The sequence below is a fragment of the Corvus hawaiiensis genome, chromosome 3, assembly GCF_020740725.1.
Source record: "Corvus hawaiiensis isolate bCorHaw1 chromosome 3, bCorHaw1.pri.cur, whole genome shotgun sequence".
Lineage (NCBI taxonomy): Eukaryota > Metazoa > Chordata > Aves > Passeriformes > Corvidae > Corvus > Corvus hawaiiensis.
In genome coordinates this window covers 9,724,974-9,747,525 of record NC_063215.1, presented here as the reverse complement: position 1 = coordinate 9,747,525, position 22,552 = coordinate 9,724,974, and the positions used below count along the sequence as shown (strand labels likewise).

Sequence of the window (22,552 nt, the reverse complement as noted above, 5' to 3'; positions counted from 1 at the left end):
ATTACAGATCTGTGCCTTTCTTGTTGAGGCAGAAACAGATGCTACCTAAATACTGGTGTCTGTACAGCCCACACCAGCTTGTCTTCAAAGAACTGAGATAGGCAGTTGTGAGCACACACCACTATGATGTGTTAGGAAATCAAGGTTGTCCCTAATAGGGCACTTGACATCCCACGCTGGAATGTGTCAGTGGCTCCATCCATGCGGCTGTCCCTGCCCAGAGTCATGCCTTTAACTTTAGTGGGAGAACTAAATAAATATGCAGGGGCTGCAGGATGTAATACATTGCATATGTCTCCTTCTATTGTGTTTACCAATGGAAAGATATACAGGCAGAAATCTTGTTCGGAGTTACACCTCAAAACTATGCAACGAACCCTTCCTTAAGCAAGATATGATTTGCTCTTTGTGTTAACTCGATGACTCTTTGAGACAGAGTCTAAAATGTGAAATAAGATGGAACTTCACCTGATTCACCCGTAGTAAAAATTTTAACACCTGATCCTGCAACTCACGCTCAAGTCTGTTTAATGCACAACACAGAGAAAAAGGGATGTCCCCACAAAATGTATTCCCATTTTCAGCCAGTTTTCCATCTCCCTCCTCTGTACACAGCACACACTTGTACTGGGTTGCTTTTCGTGTGTTTCACAGCCTACAGGGAGAGAAACCAGAGTGGGTGCCTTCCAAACTGCTAGTGCCTTCCACATTCCATCTGTGCCGCGGGAAACACCTATATGGATTCTCAGTGCTATAAATCCCTTCTCCAGGAGATGGTGCTCCTGCCCTGGGAGAGCCGTGTCCGGGCGCTTCCCGAAGATGCTCGGTCCCACCGCAGCCACTCGGCCCCTTTGCTGAACTGGGACGGGGTCACCCTGTGGGATGGGTTCTTCTCTGAGCTTCATGTGCTGCTCAGCGGATGAAGTAGAAAGAGGCCCACGGCACTAAATGTTTACAAAACAAAAAGTTGGAAAAGGCAAGATGGAAAAGAAAAGCAGAAACTATGGGGTTAAAATGCAGAACTGGATAGGAGACCAGAAGGAACCAGTGGTAAGAATTAGTTTGTGCACTGCTCAGTTTGCCCCATGGTCTATGCTGGTTTCTGTGGGGCCTTTCAGGTGAGAGTCATCTCTCCTCTGGGCCCAAGCCACCCATGTCTGTCATGAAAGGACATGCTGCCCTGGCAGGGAAATCAGGGACAATCTTTGACAAAAGTGATGCAGACCATGCAAAGTTGCAATCACACGGAACTTTGCGCCACATCTTTTCCCCCACCCACACACCCACCTTCCTCCATCAATTCTCCTCCTTCTCACAGCCCAGCACAGCAGCAGGAACGGAGGAGTGAAAGGAGGAGTGCTGGGCTGGAGCTGAGAGGTGGAAAGTCTTCTCTGGCCCTCCGCACATCTCAGCTGACCCCCAAGGCTTGTTGGTATCCCTGGAGTAACTGTCCAGGAAACCAAATTTGCCAGAATTTAGTTCAATTTGTCAGGTCTATGGTGGAAAATAAAATCATGGGATTCAAGCATTGAAATGAACGAGAGAGAAAAAGTAGCAACAATACCACAGGGATTGAAGATAACTTAAAGGGAAAAAACACCCCAAACACCTTCCTTCCATGTTCATAGTGGTGAACAGCTGCATCCAGAAAGTTATGAGTGAGATAACCAGTTATTATTGGAGTTATTACCAATAACTTCAGTTTGCGATAGAAAGCAAAGGACGTGGGTTTTGTATGGAGTAATTCTGTCTCAAGTGGCAGAGAAGTGAGCATGACACAACAGCCAAGAGCAGCACTGGCTGGGAAGGGATGGGGAGAGGGCAGAGAAGGAATCTCCTAGGAATAGTTGGGAACTAGAAAGATCAGGGTGAGGTACTCTGTTCCTTTTCTGGTGTTCCCTTGGGTGTCCGCTGGCAAATACTCTCCCAGACAGGTCTCCCCTTCTCCTCCCTGATACCTCCAAATCTCAGGAGCCTTCACAAAGAGACTGGGAGCTGGAGGACAAGAAGCTGGGGAGGAGCACAGTGATGTGGGAAACTGGTAAGAGAAAAAAAGACTGAGTGGAGATCTAAGGATTTAATATGTAAAAATAAGGAATCATGGAGCAGAGCTTGAGAAGAGCTGTAGGACAGTGCTTCCCCTGGTGACATCTCACATGTTCATCCAGGGGTGGGGAGGAGGCAGCTGAGGGCTTTCTTCACCTCTGCAACAGCTGTCTCAGCTGGGCTCTGTGTTAACGCTGTAGGAACTGCTTTCTGGAGGTATTGCTCTCCCTCCAGGAACTAGTAATGGGAAGGAGGTGATTAGTTAGGCTGAGAAGGAAGCCAGAAAGCAGGGAAGTGAATCCCACCCCTTCCAACTAGATGCTGGCCTAGACTACCACCATGAGGACACTTGAGGTGAGTCATCACCATGACCCAGCATCTGTAATTGGTGCATTGACAAATTACTTGCTGACTCTGCACTTTTCAAAAAACAAATGGGCTTTTTATTTTTTAATTGACTGAGTGCTCAACTGTGTTTTGACTCACTATTTTCAGGTGGCTTATGCCAGACCCTGTCGACCAGATGCTGAATAGAACAGTTTTCCCTGAGGAAAGCCTTTTTCAAGAAGCTTTTTTGTTTCCAGAAAGATTGAACTCTCAGCAAAGCATTTCCATAAGTCTCCTGTCCCCTAGCTAGAGCACAGTGCTCAAATAGAAAGTGATGAGAGACAATCACGGCTTTAGGCAGCCAGACTAAGCTGACGTCAGGTCTCTGAGCCTGAAGCAAAGCAGCCTACGGGGTCCTTGAATCCATCTGATGTTTCATGCATGGAGTTTGTACCTTGATTTTTCTTGTCTTCCTTGTCTATCCCTGTGCAGACAATCAGAAAGAATTCAGTTTGGCTTCAGTTTAAGTAAGTTTTGGAAGGAGATGATGGAAGATTTGGAAAGAAAAAGATGCTGTTGCTTAGCTACTTGCTGAGCTGGCCCTGCCATCACTTGTAGCCATCTCACTAGAAGACGTTTGTTAAGAGAAGCCCCAAGAGGCTTCTTGTGTGGTCACTACATGAAAACACACTCTTCCAAATAGGCACTGGCATCAGCATTCTTATCACTCTGAACTTGCTCAAGACTTGAAAAGTTGGTGGAGCCCTACTGGCTCAGCTAACAGAAACAGCCACAAACACCTCCAGTTTTGAAGCATGGAGGCGTTTTGTCACTGTAGCTTATTTCTGTTCCATCAGAAAGGGCTGGGGACAGGAAAGGTGAGGTGGAGGTGCAGAGCTCTGCGAATGGGCTGAGACATGAGGCATATGGATATTCCTTGAGGATTTCCCTTCTGCCTCAGTTTCCTCATTTGAGAAGTGGTCTTCTATGCCTGGTGGGGTTCTAGTTAAATCAAATTCATTGCTGTGCTGAAGAGCATCAGCAGGACAGCCCCTCTGCCAGGCTGGGACCTTGCCCATAGCTGCACAAGAGGATGTAGCCATGGTAGGGTGATCCACCCTGACCAGAACTGAACCGCTGTGCATGGAAATGATTCAGTGCTCCACACGCAAAGGTCCCCATCTGCCATGGACAATGCAGAAGGGCAAGCAGGGCGGTGCTGGGCACAAAAATAGGGAGCGGAGGAAGGGGTACTGCAACAGAGGGGACAAGCCCAAGTGTCAGCCAGACAGGAATGATTCCTTCCTGAGCCTGAAGCAATCAGCATCTGGGAAAAATTTTTCCCAGTGAGAAAACTGGCTTAGTGAGATGACTGTCCGCTCATTTCCAAAAGCCTGACCACAAGGGTCTATTAGTCAAGGAAGGGAGAAACTGTAGTGGGACATGGTGCAAGCTGTTTCAGGAGTCAGGATCCCTCCTGGGCATACAGCCATTGGCTTCATGTTATTTGGGACTGGTTCTTAGGGAAAAATTAGAGGCAAATGCGGCCCTTCATCTTAGGTTTTGGCTCACTTCTGAATTAATACTCGGTGAACAGGGTGTCAGGACAGTCTCAAATCTGTGTTTTTCAGCTTGTGATGGAGATACCCAGAGGATCTGTAAGAGCAAAGAAAGATGGAGCAAGTGAGCAGGGCTGGATCCAGGATCACTACGTTGGCTGAGGGGCCCCATGTGCAGGAGCACATCACTGTGCCCACAGCAGTGGGGAGTGCCCTCAGGAGAAACAAGTCTGTTTGCTGGTGAAGCTGAATGGACATAAGATCTCCCTCAGTTATGTGGGTGTTTTTTTCTGTATAAACTTGCTAATTGAGTTGTAAAATAAAACTGCAGCCTTTCCTCTCCAATTTCTGCTGCTGCAGCAGCGTGCTAATTTGGGTTTGGAAGGGGGCTGGTAGAAGGTGGCTTTTTGCCAGCGTGAAATTATGCGCAAAAGTTTTGCAGTGGGAGAGAGGGGAGCCTGTCCCCGGCACAGGGAAGGACTGGGGGCAGGAGCTGCTGTGCTGCTGTGCAGGGCTCGGGAGGCTTGGGAAGGTCTTGCAGCTGGGCTGGGCTGGGCTGATGGAAATTCAAGAAAGCCCAAAAGGGTTGAAATGAGGCTGCAATGGAGAACAGATGGGAAAGTCAGTGCTCGCGTGTCTCGCTAGACACTGTGTGGTTGAGAGGATGGGCTGTGGGATTTCACATTTACCCTCCGGCACGGCCAGGCAGGATTTGCTGCTTGGGTTGGTGTACCTGTGTGTGTGTGCATGTTCATTCATGTGCCTTTTGGTGTGGGCATGTGTGCCTGGTGTGTGTCTGGCTCACAGATGTGTGTCCATGTCACTGGGGTTGTGTGGGTATGTGTGTGCCTGTGTCTGGGTCTCCATACAGACTGTGAGGACAGCGATCTGGCTCTTGTCACCCAGCAGCACAATGCTCTGTCATGGGGACAGCTGTGCACAGGGACAAGGATGGTGTGGTGCAAACCCATTGTTCAGCTCAGCCAGCTTGCACCAGGCAGGGATTTGGTGCCGGTGCCACACTGGGGGCTGAGAAGAGGACTGGTCTGTGGGCAAAAGAAGTGGTGAGGAAAGGATAAACAGGAGGCACAGCTGTCTGTTGTATCAATGTAACTTTAATTTTTGAAAGATACACATGAAAAATGCAGTGACAGTTCCAGTCCCAGGGTGAAGCTTGGGGTTCCACATGTGTGGCAGGTACATGCACCCCAACCTGCAGGAGGATGTACAGTCTTGGGGGCTCGAGGCTAGGCTTACACTCACCATTTTTGTACCTTGCACTGTTTCCCATAAAACTGACTGTGTGAAATGATTCCAGGCAGGATGCTCCAGAAAACATTGCAAGAAGACCAGAGGTTTATGGATACACTTGTCTGCCGATTTGACAGTCCTTCCCATCCCATCATCTTTCCACCCTTTTGCTGACCCTTTTGATCCCTTCCTTGGGCAGCATTGGAAGGGGGTGCTGCCATGCACTGCAGCGGGAGCATCAGGAGCATCAGCAGCCTGGGCTGCTCTTCGAGGTGGGGTTGAGTGGAACAGGACTGGACAGTACTTTTCAGCCTTCCCATCTTTGGGAAGAGATGCCCTGAGCACTCAGCCCTACTGCCATGTTCTGGTATTGTGGAGGCTCCCGAGTGGAGTCTCAGCACCCTGGCCAGGGGGGAGTGAGGCCTCAGGGGCTGGAAAGCCTTGTCAGACAGTTTTTAAAAATGACCTTTACTCTCTGAAGAGCATCAGGTGGTATTGAATAAGGGACTGACAAAAGAATAACAGTTAGTGAAGCCTTCCTCTTGCTGGCCCTTCCTCTGCCTCCTGCCCCAGCTGGGTTAGGGCTCCCGGGGGTCACTGACTGCTGGGGGGCTGGTGTGTGCAAGGCCCTGTGTGAACACGTTGGGTGTGCAAATGCCATGCAAGCCATGTACACTCCATGTACAGGCTGTGCAAGCCCTGTGCAAAGGCTGTGCTAACTCTGCAAGTGCTGTGCAAGGTGTGCAAATGGCTTCAGGCCTGGCCATCCAGCACTGCATGGGACAGGGATTTCTTGGGATGGTGTCCTGGGAGCAGCGTCTGTGTCTCCGCACAGTGTGTGTGTACATACCGAGCAAAGCCGCTGGTTGGCATTAGAAACCCGCTCGCGATACTGTGACAAAACACCTGTAAAATTACAGCAGAAAGAAATCCAAGAGGCTGCAGTGACAAATGCTCGTGAGAAGCAATTGTTTCGGGGGGGAGAAGGAAAAAAAATCCGTGTTTGTTTTGGCGAAACACCTACATTCCTTCAAATAAATCATCGCAGCGCTTGTTTTTGTATTTGCGGAGAAATCGCAACAGACATAACCAGGGACTTAAGAGACTTGAAATAACATCCTAGTAAATACCCCACTTTGTTATTTTAATCGACACCCAAGGAAACATCTGAATTTTACCAAGGAAACCCTCCGTGCGAGGGAAAACATCAGCCCGCAGCCCGGCCGGGGCTTTGTTTTGCTCCGGTGTCGGACTTCCGAGGCGGAATTACCGGGGCCGATGGAGGCTCGGGGCAGCCCGGGGCATCTCGGAGCGGTGCAGGAGAGCCCGGGGCCCCGGGGCCGCCCCACAGCGGGTCGCTCCGGCTCCCCCGGCCGCTCCCGGCCCCGGCCCCGCCGGCAGCATCACCCCCGCGGGCCAGTGTCGGGGGAAAGCGGTCTGCCCGAAACGTGGTTCCTCCATTCGAAATAGAGCCGGGGCTGCCTCATCTCCAGTGTGGGACCGGGACCCCCGCCCCACTACGGGGTGGTGGGTGACACCCTCCAATAAGGGGTGAAGTTTCTCGGTCCAGTCATCGGTGGGGGGCTCCCCGCTCCGAAAAACGACCCCTGCACACAGAGGTGGCGGTGCCCCCCCAACTTCTCGCCATCCCGAACTGGGGCAGCCTTCCAAAGTCGGACACAACTCCGTCCCACCCCACAGTTAGGCTGGGGTGACGCCGTGGCACGGGGCTGTGGGACGCAGCTCTCCCCGCCAAATGAGGGGTGTGGGTTGTCCCCACACGGTGGGGGGGCCGGAGCCTGGAAGGTTCTCTCTCTTGCCGGGAGAGCCGGGGCGGGGTCCGAGGGGGGGCCCGGGGGTCTGTCACCTGCCGGGGCGGGCGAGGCGGAGCCCGAGGGGTATCTGGGGGGGGGTCTGTCACCTGCCGGGACAGGCGGAGCGGGCTCCGGGGGGCATCCGGGGGTCTCTCACCTGCCGGGGCGGGCACGGGGCGCGGGCGGCGCTCGGGCGGGGTGGGGCGAGCGGCCGGCAGGGGGCGCCCCCGGGCGCGGGCGGCCGCGGCGGCGGCGGCGGCGGCGGCGGCGGCGGCGGCGGCGGGCGAAGACGATGTTCAAAAGCGGGCGGGGAGCGGCGGCGGCAGCAGCTCCGCGCCGAGCCCCGGGCCGCCGCCATGCGCCTCCCCGCCGCCGCCGCCGCCCTCTGCCTCTGCCTGCTGGGCTCCTGCCGCCTCCGCCGCGGGCTGGAGGCCGCCGCCGTGCGCGGCCCGTCAGCGGCCGCTCCCCAGCGACCCTCGGCAGCCGCGCCTTCCTCCGCCTCCTCCTCCTCCGCCGCCGCCGCCTCCCCCTTCTCCTCCCCGCCGCGGAGGGACGGGGCTCTCCGCAACGGCACGGTGGTGCCGCATCACTACATGGTGGCCCTGTACCAGCGCCTGGCCGCCCGCCGCGCCCCCGGCCGCCGCGCCGACACCGTGACGGGCTTCGCGGAGCGGGCGCGCAGCGGTGAGTGCGGGAAGCGCGTCCCCCCGCGCCGCTCAGCGCAGCGCCCGCGGCCGGGCAGGGGAGCGCGGACCGGCCGCCCCGCCGGGACCCCGCCGTCGGGCGGGAGAGAAGTCGATGCTTGGGCTTGGGAATGGGCTTCGGGATGAGGATGGGGCTTGGGGATGGAATTGTGCATGGATGTGGGGATCGTGCTCCTATGTGGATGTGGGGATGGACACACGGGGTTGTGCATCACTTTGAGCGTGAGTTTGGGGACGTGGTGGCACGCGGAGAGGATGTTCACACGTTGGTCCGAGCACGGGGCCGTGCCTGGGATAGGACTGTGCGTTGGTTGGGGAATGGGGCTGTGCGTTGGTTCCCGCACGGGGTGGTTGCAGTGGATGGAGCTTCACGGGATAGGGGCTGCGCATCCCGGTTTTTTAACGGGAATGAAGCCGTGCGCGAATATGAGCGTGGGAGTGCGGGCGAGTACAGGGCTGGGAGTGGGGTTGTGCGTGAGCATATGTTTAGGAGGGTGACGATGGGGACAGCAAACGGTTTGTGCCTGGCACTACTTGCCGACGGACATGAGCGTGGTGCTGAGCGGGGGTCGGGGGTGATGATGGGGTTGCACAGGCAGTCGGGATCAATCAAGGATGACGCTTGGTGCTGGGCGTGCGGTTCGGGACGGGGTGCGAGGTGCAGCCAGCCAGGACGGGGCGGGCGGCGGTGCGGGCGGCTCTCGGGACCTCCCGCCGCCTGATGCGGGGCCGGGGGCTGCGGCGCAGTTTAAGAGCAGCTTCTCCGCACGGCATCCCCGTCCCGCCAGAGCCTTTGCAGCCCGAAAAACTCCGCGGGGCACCGCGATGGGCCGGGCCGGGGAGGGAGCGCAGCCGCGGTGCCCCGGGGGTGCTCGGCCGCCGGCGGCCGCGGCGCTCCGGAGCGGCTCCCGCTAACGCCGCCGGCTGAGCTCGGCATTGCGGTCCCCTTCTCCCTCTTCGTCCTCTTTTGCCCTCTTCATATCTGCGGATCTAATAATGATAATCAAATGCATATAGGCACCTAACGGTATACTTCCAACAAATACGTGTGTATAGGTACTTCGCTCCCTGCCGGCTGAGTTCGCTCGGCTGGGGGAAAAAATAATACATTCCCGATCGAATAAAATGAAAACGCAAACTCAAAAGCAGCACCAGCCGCCCCTCGTCGCCGGCTGCCCCGGGGTGGGAGAGTCCCCCAAGCGCCATCCCCAAACCCCATTCCCACACCCAGAAGGGGCCGTATCCTGCCGGCAGCCTTTGCGGGAGGGGGTTTACTGGAAGCTGAAGGGGAAACGTCGAGGGAGCGAGGCGGGACCGGGGGGAGGATGCTCCGGTGGGAGGGTGGGCAGTGCTCGGCTTGGGAGAGCTGGGCGAAAACTGCGCACAGGTCCTGGGAAGTTTCAGCACAAAACGAAACCAGATGAACTCTTCAAAGGGATCTCCTTATCTGCTCTTATCTGCTCCTCACAGGAATTTTAGATCTGCTTTTCAAATAGAAATTATAATAGCTATAATGAATAATTATACTACTATTAATGATAATAATAGCAGCAGCAGCAGCAAATGACGGGGAGAAAACAGTTTCCCCCCCGGCGGGCGGTGCAGGCTGCACCCAGCGGCGCTGCCGCGGGGGGTGGGAGGGTGCCGGGCGGGGGTGTCGAGTAGGGCTCTGCCGTCAGCGAGTCGGGGTGCTCCGGGCACAGCAGAGATGTTTGCAGCAGCCCCAGGCCAGGTTTCTCGTTAACGAGGGAGAAAACAAAAAACGACCCTCCCAGAACTGAATTCATCTCTTCTTCCCAGCTCCACCACCTTCAGTGTTTTTTTTTTTTTTTAATTCACATTGACTATATTTATTCAGTGTCAGAAACTGCACATGTGTCAGGTCTTCAGATCCACCAAAAATAGTGACAAACTGAGGCGGGGCTCACTTTCATCCTCTGGGGGTACCTCTATCAGACCTGTGTGCCTGTGCCTATCTGCAAGGGGGAAATGGGATTTTTAACAGCATATGTATGTGTGTGACACTTGGGGCAGAGAAGATCAGTGACAACCTGCTGATTGGGGATGGTAATGTGCTGCACAGGTTCAGGTGTGGCTTCTGTGCCAAAACAGAATAGCAGTGCATCTGGGGTCACTGGAATACCTGGGAGGAGGCAGAGAAGCCTCCTCAGGATGTGGGGAAAGAGTGCTGATGAGAAGCCACTTGTTTGAATTGATTCCTCCCTCCCTCTGTACCTTCTCCTCCTCATTTGTTTTTGGTGCTCCCAGCCAGAGTGATGCTCATGGATGCAGGACACGAAGACTGTGTCCCGCTGGGATGCTCAGGGAGCTGTGCTGCACAGTGAGATCTCTCCCATTAGCTCTGCATCCCTTGCACTTCACCATAATGAGAGCTTTGCTTTGGCTTGCTGATATTTTAATTTTTTTTCCTTTCTTTTTCTTCTGTGTTATCTCTTCCAGATGCCTCCCCATCTGCCTTTGAGCAGCGATACCTCTTTGACATCTCCAGCCTGCCTGAGGCAGAGGAGGTGACGGGCGCAGAGCTGCGGATTCTGCGCTCCCTCCCTGAAAACCGGAGCTTGGCCCTGTCCCCCGAAGGCACCTTCCACCACCTCCTCCTTGCCACCTGCCCAAGCCAGGATGGCGAGGAGCCCCGGCTGCTGGACTCCAGGGCTGCAGACATTTTGGACACGGGCTCCTCCAGATGGGAGGTGTTTGATGTCTGGGAGGCCTTGCGAGATCAGAGGCAGAGATCGCTCTCGGGAAAACTGCTGTGCTTCCTGCTGAGGATTGTCTTGGATCAGTCGGGGCAGCTCCTGCCCCCCCGGCAGCTGGGCTTCGGCAAACCCCGGCCACAGCCCCACGAGCGAGCCCTGCTCGTGGCCTTCTCCCGCACCCAGAGGAAGGAGAACCTCTTCAAGGAGATCCGGGATAAGATCAAGGCCCTGGGCAGCCCCCCCTTCCTGGAGCCCCCTGATCCCAGCCAGGAGGTGTATGCCAAGAGGAGGAAGAGGAGGACCACCATTGCCGCCCGGTCTGGGGGCAGAGGCCATGGGAAGAAGGCGAAGACCCGCTGCAGCAGGAAGCCCCTGCACGTGAACTTCAAGGAGCTGGGCTGGGACGACTGGATAATTGCCCCCCTGGATTACGAGGCGTATCACTGCGAGGGGGTCTGCGACTTCCCCCTGCGCTCCCACCTGGAGCCCACCAACCACGCCATTATCCAGACCCTGATGAACTCCATGGACCCGGAGTCCACCCCTCCGAGCTGCTGCGTGCCCTCCAAGCTCAGCCCCATCAGCATCCTCTATATAGACTCCGGGAACAATGTGGTTTACAAACAGTACGAGGACATGGTTGTGGAGACATGTGGCTGCAGGTAGCAATTTCTGCAGCTCTCCCTACCCCTCCTGGCCTTGCTCAGCAGCCCTGCCCATTTTATATATAGAAATATAAATATATATATATAAAATATATATATACACACATACACATTTTGGTGTGTGCCTTTCCAAAAGCCGAGCTCAGAGCAGGTGTTCCTTGTCTTCCTTGGGCCACCCTGGCCATGACCCCAAGAGTGGGCCCCTCTGAGACTGTGAGGCTGCCACTATCTCTGTGCCTTGCCTGTTTCCCCCCGGAAAGGGGGGACACACAGCCTGGCAGAGCCCCAAGGGAATGTCTCCTCAGCCTCTGAGTTTTGCCTGATACACTCGGTTTGCCAAAGTGGCGCTGACAACATCTTTCCCAAAGGTTTTGGAAAATGTATAGCCAAAATTTTCTCATTGGGAGTGACGACCTGGGGAGGTTGAGTGGTGTCTGCGGCAGAGGGATCAGGTCAGCATCGCCCTCTGGCTGTGGCGGTGGGATGGAGGTGAGGTAGGAATGCTCTTTCCTTTGAGTTAAAGGAGTTTTCCTGGCTGCCTTCAAATCTCTGCCCTGAGTTTCCTGGTGGAAAAATAAGGGATCCCTGGGGGAAGGCAGCGAGTGGAGAACTCGTGGCTGGAGTGGGCTGTAATCATTTGGTCCAGGCCTGTTTGCAGTGGGGAGAGGTTTGTGAGCCTGCTGGCAGAGACAGGAAAGAAGGAGAACTGGATGCTAAAAGAGTCAGGTCTGAAGCAGAGCTTGTGGTCTCAAAAAGATGGGAGTGGCCCCGGGAGGGGTTAGCTGGAGATGCCTCCACTCCACGTGGCACTGGCCCTGTTGTCTATGTCCTTCAGGAGGTACCAGTTGGTGGGTCCCCTCCCTTTCCTGCACAAAACTCCATTTCCAAGACATACTGGGAACCCGGCATCAGGCCCACAAGTCACACAGCCATCCTGAGCATGTCTGGAGAGAAACAAAGGTCCCGAGTTCCCTAGGGAAGAGCCATTTTGCTCGGGTTCTTCTCTTTCCAAATAATCTCTATAAAAGCACTAGGCTCCACCCTATCTTCCTTTGGCATCGATTTCCCAGGGAACTGCATCCCTCCCTGGAGTGCTGGCTGCTCCCTGCTCCATTAAGGGAGCTGGATCCTCCAGGAACAGACCTTTCCCATGCAGAGGGCCGAGTGCTACCCTCAGGGCCTGCTACATGAAGCAGGGTGCTTTGACATGTGCTGAAAGGGCTGCAGGGTTTTACTAACTCAGGAGCTGAGTATAAATTACACCTTTAAACCAGAGAAGCCCTTCATCCATGCCAGGGTGTGCTTTGGATGCTGGGAAGCATTTCTGCTGCACCTCAGTGGCTTTTGGTACCAAACTTTGGCTTCATGGGTGGGTTGGCTTAGACCAGAGATGTATTTGCACAGATTTTGTGTTTGATGGTTTGTTTTTTTCTTGTGGGCAGGGTGTTGGTGTGTAAAATCAGTGCTTATTGGTGATGGTAGTTTGCTTTTGGAGGAGATAAATCCCTGCTGGAAAACATGGGATTTTTCCTACATTAATCCAGTTATCCTCCATGGCAGGGGTGTTCTGCTGGGAGGGCTGAGCCTGGCCAGGGCAGAGAGGGCATCACCTCGAAGAGCTCTACTGAGATCCAAATGATTTCAATGGTCAGAAAAGCCTTGGTGAGCTCCAACAGCACCTTCCCCCCAAGTGCATCTGTGGGAAGTAAACCGTGCCCGTTGATGACAGGGACAGATCCACTGAGATAACACTCCCAACCTCCCTCCATCCTCGCCCACAGAGCCTGCTCTGCTTCCTCAGGCTGTGGCTGGTGGCAGCTCAGAGGAGTGAGTGTGTTGCCCTTAAGTCTCATGTACCCCCTTGACACCTGCAGAGTTCCTCTGGCTTTACATCCATGTATCCAAAAGGAAAACCTATCTCCCAGCCTCAGCACAAATGTAAATATATGCTAATGATGTACCTGTCCCCAGGGAGATGCTCAGAGATGGAGGTTGAGAGGGGAGAGGAAGGTTGAGGTCCATGCCATGGGTTTTCTCCCTGTCAGCATTTGGGGAGGCCAAGGTTCCTGAGTGGGTGAGGAGGAGTCAGCATGAGGATTTGTGGATTTCCTCTGCCCCTTGGCTTTAGCACAGCTGGTTGAGGAAGGAGGTTGGCACAGCAGTGCTCAAGCTGCCGGATTCCACATCAGTTATAAAGTTATCAAGCTTTGGAAGTACCTAATTTTTCAATTGCCTTTGGTTGTTTGATAGTTTTTCTCACTGCTGAGACAATTTTTTAAAATGTTTTTGTTTCTTTTACCCCCTCCCCTTCCTCCAAATATTTGTGGTGAAGGTTCATGGGCAGTTCAAATCCAGGCAAGATATATATAGCTCCTGGCAGCCCCTGCTGGCTGGTGGCTCTTGTGAGCCTCCACCAAAAAGGTATCCTGAGATCTGCTCCTGTGGGACTGTGTCCAAGGGGACATGACTCCAGTGTGTGTGACTCCCAGTTCTTGTGGTTTTTGTTCAGCCACAGTTGCAGGGAACAGACAGATGTCACCCTCCTCAGGTCCGGAGGTGGTTGATGGAGAGCAGGGTGACAGGTTGGGTCTTGCAATGCTTCACCCCGGTTCTGGGGCAGTGCCCATTGCTGGGGTTCATATCCTGAACCTCGCGATGGCTTTGCTGGTCCTGGGGACAAAAGCAGTGGCTCAGTTTCTGCAGTTCGGTAGCCTGGATCATTATAATAACGAGAGGGGAGGATTTGGGGAGATGCAGAGGCTGCTGCTGGCAGCGATGCTGTCCGTGGTTTCACCCATGTGGGAGCCAGACCTGGCTCACCTGGCTGCAGGGAACCTGAACAGGGGTGTTTGGTGGGGGAGCAAATTTCATCCCCCTGAGGGGAGCCCAGCGGTGCTGGGGCCTGTGCCAGGTGCCACCTGTTCCTTTCCTGGGAAAACAACCTCTGGAGGACAACAGGAGGGCAAAGGATGGAGTGGAAGCCTCTTTCTGCTCCTCTAAGGAGTCAGGGGAGGCAGCTCCCTGCCTGGGGCTGCTCCAGAGGGATGTGTATGAGCAGGGCAAGGCTGGAGGAGAGTGGAGCTGGGGCTTTGGTGAGTAACTGTGCTGCTCCCCCTGGGCGAGTGATTCAGCTGCAGGGCTTGGCTGTCACATTGCTCATTGCTCCCAGAGGAGTATTTCCAGAGCAAAGGCCACCACCGCCCCCTTTATGAATCCCTGCATGACAACTGCAAGGGCTGCCTCTCCATCCCCAGGCAGATTTGGAGATTGCACCCAAACAGTGGGATTAGACTTAGGCAACAACCATCAGAGCTGCTGCAAATGTGTAGAGGTTTAGATTAAATATCGGGGGAAGAAAAGTCACAGAAAGAGTTGTAAAGCTGTGCCCAGGGAAGCGGTGGAGTCACCATCCCTGGAAGTGTTCAAAAACCGTGTGGATATGGCCCTTGAGGAGATAGTTTAACGGTGAACATGGTGGTGGTGCAGGGTTGATGCCAGGACTCGATCTTTTCCAGCCTTAATGATTACATGATTCTATGTGGAAGTGGTGGGTGTGAAAGCCTTTCTGGGGCAGGGAGCTTCCTTCAGCTGAGTTGTTGCAGCCCTGCACTGCTCGGGGACAACACAGGGATGTGTCTGTAGAGGGCATGGAGCAGTGAGTCCTGCCTTTGCAGAAGGGTTGGTGGGGCACTGGCTGCAGGATGGTGGTAGCCCAGCCCAGCCCCCATCCCTGGAGCTGCTCCTCCGCAGAGCATCACCCTCTAATGCCAAAGGAAGGGTACAGAAAAAATGTATTTCTGATCAGTTGCCTCTTGCCTGAGCTGATTTTTGGGCACATGTAAACTTTATAAATAAGAGACTAGAGGCTGAACATGGACAAATATTAATTCAGCAGACTCAGAGTGATTTTAATGGATAATTATAGGTTCTCAATCTGCAGTATTTATACAACCTTTCCAGTTAAAAAAAAACCCAAACAGTTTCCATGCAGTGCATATTCTCCTGGAGGATTTGTTTGACCTTAAGCACCATTTTTATCTGCAGGATATAATTACAGTGAAACTAGAAATATTAAGCATTTTAAATGAACTATGTATCCCTGCTTAACTGGCTCCCTCCTCTCTGACATGGGAATGTAATTGCTCAGGAGTAGGGAAACTTGCAAAATGATCCCATTTGACTTGGAAGCACTGGGGCTGGGATTTGGGGAAGCCTGCCCAGTTGTGACAGGGACTGGTGTGTGTGCCTTGTCTGGGGGCTCCTTGAGCTGGCACCCGAGCCAGTACCTTCAGGAACAGTCAGAAGCAAAATGACTTTATGCCTTGTTTAACCCTGGTGTCCAGGGGTGCTTCTGGCCTAGAAATATTTCCCAAGAATCACAGATTTTTTTTTTTTTTAAGCAATAATTGCTTTTTAATTCTCTTAAAATAGGGGGCTTGTCTAACCATGTGTGGCCCCCTCCCCCCTTTTTTTTCTTTTTTTACATCATACTTCAAATCCAGTGATAGGAGGGAAATCTCTCTGGTAGAGAGAAGGGTTCACGTGGAAAAGGGCTGATGTAGCTTCATCCTGGCACAGCTGCATTGCTCCCAGTGGCCTCACTTCTGATTAGCACTGGCAGATGGAGCCACATCCTCTTTGCCTGTTGACTGATGGTTGGCATATCCATAAGGAAAAGGCTGCAAAGGCACCAATTCTGATTAAAAGCAAACCCCAAGCCTTGAGCCTTCTGCTCAGGTTTGAGGGCCAGTGACTCCTGTGTGTGTTTGCACCCTGTGGGTTTCAACTCAGTGCTTGGCTGTGCAGCTCTCGCCGGGCAGCACTGCAGTGATTTATCCCTCACACTCCCCTTGCAAAGCAAGCAGCTCCTTTTACAGTTTTAAGCCCTTATCCCACACACCTGAAAGAGGGATTTAGGGACAGTCACCTGTGCTGGCCCCCAGGGAACAGCAGATACATACACTCACCCTGCTGTTGGCAGGGAAGAGACAAGGGAGGCTGGGGCATCACTTAGGACCCTCTGGGAATGCAGGTTCCAGGGGCTTCAGCTGGGCAAACGGAGCAGAGCATCTTGGATGCTGATGGGATGCCGTGGCTGAACAGGAGTTTTGTGGTGAGCTTCTTGTCATGATTGTATCAATAGCAGCATTTACAGTTACATCAAAACCCACAGGACTCATTTAATGTGGCAGATACATCATAAATACCAGCCCAGCTCGTACTTGTGTTGGATGAAAAGTGGTGGGAAATGTCACGGTTTCCTGCTGAGCATGGAGCGAGTTGTGAAATCCAAGTGCCTTCTCTTTTGTCTGTGCTGGGGCAGCAGGGCCTTGTGCCAGGGAGAAAAAAACTCCATGGGGCAACAAGAGCCTGGGTACTGCACAGAGGCTGTCACCTGAAACGGGGCTGTGAGCCACTGTGTTTGAAAGATGATCAGAACAAAGGGCTATCACTTGGACCCTGGCTGGGCAGTTCCATCAAATCACTTGCTGTGTCCCCTGTCCTGGGTGCAGCTGGAGTTGTGGTGTGAGTTTTTCTCTCTTCCCATCATGCTCTGTGGAGGTGAGTGGATGGGAAAACCTGTGTGGGAAAAAGCAAGGTTTTTGAGAGCAGTGTGATTCTTTTCTTAAGTCCTCATGACCAGCAGATCATGTGTGTTCCACTGGCCTCAGAGAAGCTCCCTTGGCATCAGGGATCACTTATGGTGGGGCCAGAATGGAGATGCTGGGTGGCAGGAGCAGAGTGTAGTGGTGTCCCCACTGTGGGAGTGTCCTCCATGAAAACACAATGAGGAAAGGAGTTGGGGAGTACCCGTTCTGTGGGTTGGGTGTGTCACAGGAGCCTGTGATTTTGTGTGGTAGGGGCAGAGTTTTTCTGTCTTTCCTGTCTACCAATTAATGGCTGGTAAAAGAGTGAGATGTTCCACCAGGCTGGTGTGTGTGACACCTTCCATTTTGTCATAGCTGGGTTATGTCTTCCAAGGTAAAACCAGCTGCATTCAGTCCTTTAAAGCTCTTTGTTCCCAGTACAACATGTTGTGAGGTACATAGAAGTGCAAAGATGTCTCTGGAAATCACTTATGTCTTATCAGCCAGTGATCTGGGCCTTCAGAAAATGACAAAAATTTGGAATTCATGCTGGTGTAACCCACTGACCAAGGAGCCCACCCTACATCTTAAAGGATGTTTTGCATCTTTGCACCTTGAGACACAAATAACCCTATGGCTGCTTTTCCCTTTTACTGGCAGCAGTACCCAAACAACCCCTGGATTTTCCATGTTGGAGAGGAGCCTGATGTATGTGGTGGTGGGAAGGAGCACTGGCAGGCTGACGGATGCAGTGCGTTTGACTCTTGCTGAATGGATGGGCTAGGGTAGGAAGCTTGGGCTGTGCAGCATTTTCACAGAGCTGCTACTGAAAAATCTTAAACCAAAGCTTGATCCATTCCCATCCATTCCATGGATGAAACCAGAACTCCACACGTTTTCAATGGTTTTTCAGCAGGTTTTACTCTCCATTTTTCTGTCATCACCACTTAATTGTTCAGTTGAACATTTTGAGAGCTCATTTTTCTGCTTTGATACTTGTGCTCATGCTTTGGATTTTCAGGACGGGGAGTGTGGAGACTTGGCTGTGGTGTTTGGTGGGGGAAGGAGGGTGAGGAAGGGATGGCTGAGCCTCAGCAGCAGGAGGACGTGGTGCAGTCTCTGCCTTTGGGCAGGGGACGTTGAGGGGACAGGTCTGGCAGGATTGAAGCTGGTGGGAGGAGGGGACCTGCTCACGATGGGTCACACACTCAAGTGATTCTCTGATGGAAGGTGGGAGTGTTTCTGATGGAAGGTGGGGGTGTTTGGGTATCCCCTCCCCTTCTCTTTGCCACAGTGTCAACCTGTGCTGGTGCCACCCTGGTGTCCGTCATTGGAGGAATGAGACCCAGAGGCTGGGCCAAGCCTGGCCTCCCTGGGAGCTGTGGCATTTGCCTTGGTCCCAATTTTTGGGGAGATGGTAGCCTTCTCTGTGGTGTTTCATTTATATCCTCCATCCTGCCTTGGTGAAGACAGGGAAGGAGAACAGTAGGGAATAAACAGGAGGCAAAATTTAGGGCTGCTTTGCTCCCAAGCTGGTCGTCCCAGGGAGCTGTGTGTCAGGAACTGCTGAGGACCAAGGGGCTCACAGGAGCTCAGCCAGCAGCAGCAGTGTGAAATAGCACCCACAGGCCAGGAGAAGGGACGGTCACACATGGAGGGCCCAGGAAAAGGGATGGTCACACAGAGAGGGGCCAGGCTTTGGTCCTTGAAGGTGCCAGAGTTAAGTGGGTGTGTAGGAAGTGATCAGCTGGGGATGGGGCATTTTGTAGGAGCAGCTCATCCTCTCTTTGCCCAGGGAGGGGGTGATCATCCTGCTTACACTCATCCCACCTGCTGTGAGTGATTAACCTTTTAAAGAAGGGTCTGAGTTCCTGAGGTGCTCAATGTCCAGAGCTCCCACACGCTTCGGCTGAAGCCACATTTGTGCAGTGCCTTTGCAAATGGAGCTCTCACAGCCGGAGGACTCGGGCTGTGCCCACCTGGAGTCACGAGTCCTGTCTTGCTCTGCAGTTCCCACTGGAAAAGCTGGTGGAGATGCTGCTCAAAGGAAATGGACACCTGTCTGTGCAGCACAGACCCGCTCTGCTCCTGGTGCTCCCTGTCTCGGATGAAGCAGGGAGCAATGTTGATCCGGTTTGCTCAGTCCCTTCGTATCCCATCACTGCGCGCTGTTTCCGGAGCCTCAACACTTCCCGGAGTTCCCTTGACAAAATGAGCCGCTCTGCTGGTCAGTCATGGTTTTATTTATATGTTCTTTTCTTTGATTAGAAAGGAAAATGTCAGAAAATGAGAACGTTTCCAATAACTGTATCTGTAGTAGCTACAATTTTTGAAGCAATACTCATATCCCTGTGTGTGCCTCTGAACTATCCATGTATTTGTTCAGCTTTTTCAGGTCTGGGTGTGTGAAATATCTCTAAAGAAGATAGCTCTGTACGTGATGGTGTAAATGCATTGTTTGTATGTATCTAAAGTTTAAATAGATTGTACATATGGGATTGTAAATGAACTGTAAACAGCAATCTATATTTTCTTGAATATATTATATAGCAGTATATATTTGTTAAATAAATATTCTTGTATACTCTTCAATAACCTTTTTAATATTTTGTACAGATAAGTTTATTAAATATTTTATTGATAAATAGACCTCTGCAAGATTTTCTTTTGATGACTTGTGCCTGTGTCCTGAAACCAGATGTCAGAGCAGCCTTTGTAAACCACCTTTATTCCCTGGGCTACCTAAGGTGTTAAACCAAAAATGAAATACCCATTCATTTTAAACTGCCTTCCAGGGCAGCCACAGGTATTTTCCAATAAATAAATTCACACAACAGTGAGTGTTTGTGATGGATTTATCATCAAAATGCACATACTTTTTCTTCCCTGTGTTTCTGACTAGTGTTCACCTGCTGTGATGAGTAGCTACCCAGCTCCAGCCAGCCAAACAGGATTCTCTCCGTTGACTCCATCAGCCTGGACAACAGAAGGCTCCATGGAGACCTCAGTATGGCCTTCAGTGCTTAAAGGGGGGCTTATGAAAAAGAGGAAGAGTGACTTTTTACACAGGCAGATAGTGATAGAACAAGGGGGAACGGTTTTAAACTAAAAGAGGAGAGATCTAGATTGGATATTAAGAGGAAATACTTTCCTGTCAGGGTGGTGAGGCTCTGGCACAGGTTGCCCAGAGAAGCTGTGGGTGCCCCATCCCTGGAAGTGTCCAAGGACAGACTGGAGATGGAGAGTGAGGTGCTTTAGCATGTGCTCCTGCAATGGACATCACCCACGTGCCTTGAAGGCAGAGTGAAGGTAATAAGGATTATGATTCTCTCTGCTATCTCCCTAAGCACACAGTACTGTGAACATGCAGGTGTGAAGTAAGGCACATTTGGAGGCATGGAGGAAGTCCTCAAGGCAATCAGGTATGTGGTTTAGACATAGCAGAGCAAATTCAGCTTTCAAGACTCAGAAGAAACGTGGAGAACTGAAAAGAGAGGTTTCCCTGAAGGACTTAGAAATTAATTATTAAAATCCTTGTATTTTCTAGGCTGTCCCTTCCTCTTAAGCACACATGGAAACACATGGCTCAGTTGGAGTAAGGCATGGTCATTTCTATTCCCAGTGGCACATGAAGCGACAGACCAAGCAGGACCCACTTTTTGGTCAGTGTCCTGCATCCCCACATGCCCATTTTATGGTCACACTGGCTAAGGGGATCTCTTGGTAAACGTTCTCTGGGGAGGGAGGCAGGATGGCATTTGCCCCCTTGCCCCCTGGCCCACTCTGTGAGCAGCTTTACAGGAATGTGCCATCTTAACAAAGTATTTTCAACAGGACATTGAAGGGTGAGAGCAAATGGTTATTCACAGGCATCCCACCATGTCTTCACTGAAACCAATAGGAGTGGTGGGGTTTATGTTCAGCGGACACGGGTTTTTATTCCACAGCACTTCAGACTACTCATGTGATTGACAACATATGCTAGTCAGTTTATAACTGAGGAGAAGTCAAAGGCACAGCAAGGACAGAGGAGATGTCCAAGGTCACGCATGAATACAATGGAAGAAAATGCAGAGCATTAGTAAAAGAGGACATAGTCTGAACTGGGACTGGATCACTCTGGATGCTTAAAATCCTGTGGGATTATTTTGTGGGTGAAAATACAAGTTCTTTCCTGTTACTTCCAAAGGGAGCCGGAGGAAGGGCAACCCGGTGTGCCACGACCTTCCTAGAAAGAGTGTCCTGCAAGGAACAGCTCTTCCAGGGGCGGTGGCAGACTTCCCTGGGCAACAAGTGATTTCAGCAAGTGTAGCGATTTCTCAGCTACAAGTGATTCCAGCTCTTGTGATTCAGCTCTTTGTGAAATCACCCAAGGTGAACTCGGGGACAGAGAGACAGGAGCCTCGTTTGGCAATTCCACAGAGGTCCCCTTTATTGTCCAGCAGCCCCTGTGAAAAGCAGGCCAGGGACAAAACTCCCTGCATCAGGGCTAGGGGGCAGAGGTTATATGGGGTAGGCAGGGGGTGGGGTAGAAACCAATCAGCCAGCTGGGTGCTGGGTATTACCACACAGAAACAAGGCATGCTGGGGGTGGTTCACTTTCTCACCATGACCCAGAGGAAGGTTGCTTATTTCTGGGGAAGATCATCTCGCCCTCAGGCTGCTCTTCTCCAAGGGAGAGCAGAGGGCTCCTGTGCCAAGGGCTCCCAGTCCTCCACAAGTCCGCCTTCTTTTTTTGCTAAGAACACCTCCCGGCCTTTTTAAAGCAGCGTAGCTTTGAGGTGAAGGGGAAGGGTTGTCTTCACTTTTCCTCCCTTTCCACTTTCCCATGAACACCAGTGAGCTGCAGTACTCCCTGCATGATGAGAGCATGATGTTAGCACTTTAAAACATTTATATTCTGTAAATGGTATTCCTGTATCCTACAAGGATAGATTGGAACAGCTGAATCCTTATCAAATTTTAGGGGTGCCTGTTAGGAAAGAGGAGTAGATGAGTCTTGACATTGCAAAAGCCTGTCTTTCCTAATTCCAAGTCATCTCATCTTCATGGATTCCTCTCAGTGTACGAAACATAGTATTTCAGAGTCTGGGGGCTTTGCTGAAGATGTTCACAAAGGGGGAGAGTGGGAGGCACTCCCCACTTCCTTCTTCAGTGTGAATTGCTTCAAACAGGAGGGCAGAAGATCTTTGAGTGTCTGACTGGCAAACCCTGCAGTCAGGTACAGTCAGGCAGATGTTTTAAAGAACACCCTGTATTTTATTAGCTGCTGCAAACTACTTTCTGCAACACAACTATTTTCCTGCAAGCACATTCCTGCAACAGGCAAAACCGAGGCTGTTGACTATCAGCTCAAGCACTCTGAAAGACTTTTTAATTAAATCCCTCCCTGCCTTGTCCCATCTGAGAATGAATGTTAGCCTGTTCCATAACTTCTGCGTGATGCTACTGAGAGCAGCGATTGCTCCTGGCAGCTGCTTGTGCTGTTACTGCTGGATCTGCTGCTTGTGCTCAACCCCCATCAGCTGTTCCAGAAATATATACTGTTTTAATAGTTCCTGGTCACTCACAGACACTCTCTGGATTCCTATTTTGTAAATGTGCCAGGAAAGAACATTTGCCTGCAAGTGAAGAGCCTCAGAAACTTATTGTAGTTGGGAGTCTGAGCATGACCTGTGACACAGAGTAAAACAAGTCTCTTGGGTCTAGTGAGTTTATCCAAACCCAGTAATAGTTTGAGTGACTTTAAAATGATAACACTGAACATCTTGTTTAAAGTCTTTGCTGGCAATTAGCTAGACCAAAGAAAGGGATGGGGAGTGGATAGATGTATAAACCCATTTTTTGTAAAATAAATACATAAATGACCTCAGCTGCAGAG

At 52.1% G+C, this 22,552-nt stretch overlaps 1 protein-coding gene across 1 annotated transcript; it reads left to right on the top strand.

The window, feature by feature from the left end:
- The first annotated feature begins 7,499 nt into the window (after nt 1-7,499).
- On the top strand, nt 7,500-19,505 carry GDF7 (growth differentiation factor 7). Its single transcript, XM_048297717.1, has 2 exons — nt 7,500-7,681; nt 10,162-19,505. The coding sequence occupies exons 1-2, from the start codon at nt 7,591-7,593 to the stop codon at nt 11,082-11,084; spliced, it is 1,014 nt and encodes a 337-aa protein (XP_048153674.1). The 5' UTR covers nt 7,500-7,590; the 3' UTR covers nt 11,085-19,505.
- The last annotated feature ends 3,047 nt before the right edge of the window (nt 19,506-22,552 follow it).

Bases quoted from the DNA above. Each gene is read 5' to 3' on its own strand.
- GDF7 (XM_048297717.1), top strand. From the start codon at position 7,591: ATGGTGGCCCTGTACCAGCGCCTGGCCGCCCGCCGCGCCCCCGGCCGC. The intron at 7,682-10,161 runs GTGAGTGCGGGA...TATCTCTTCCAG, and splicing joins CGCGGAGCGGGCGCGCAGCG to ATGCCTCCCCATCTGCCTTT.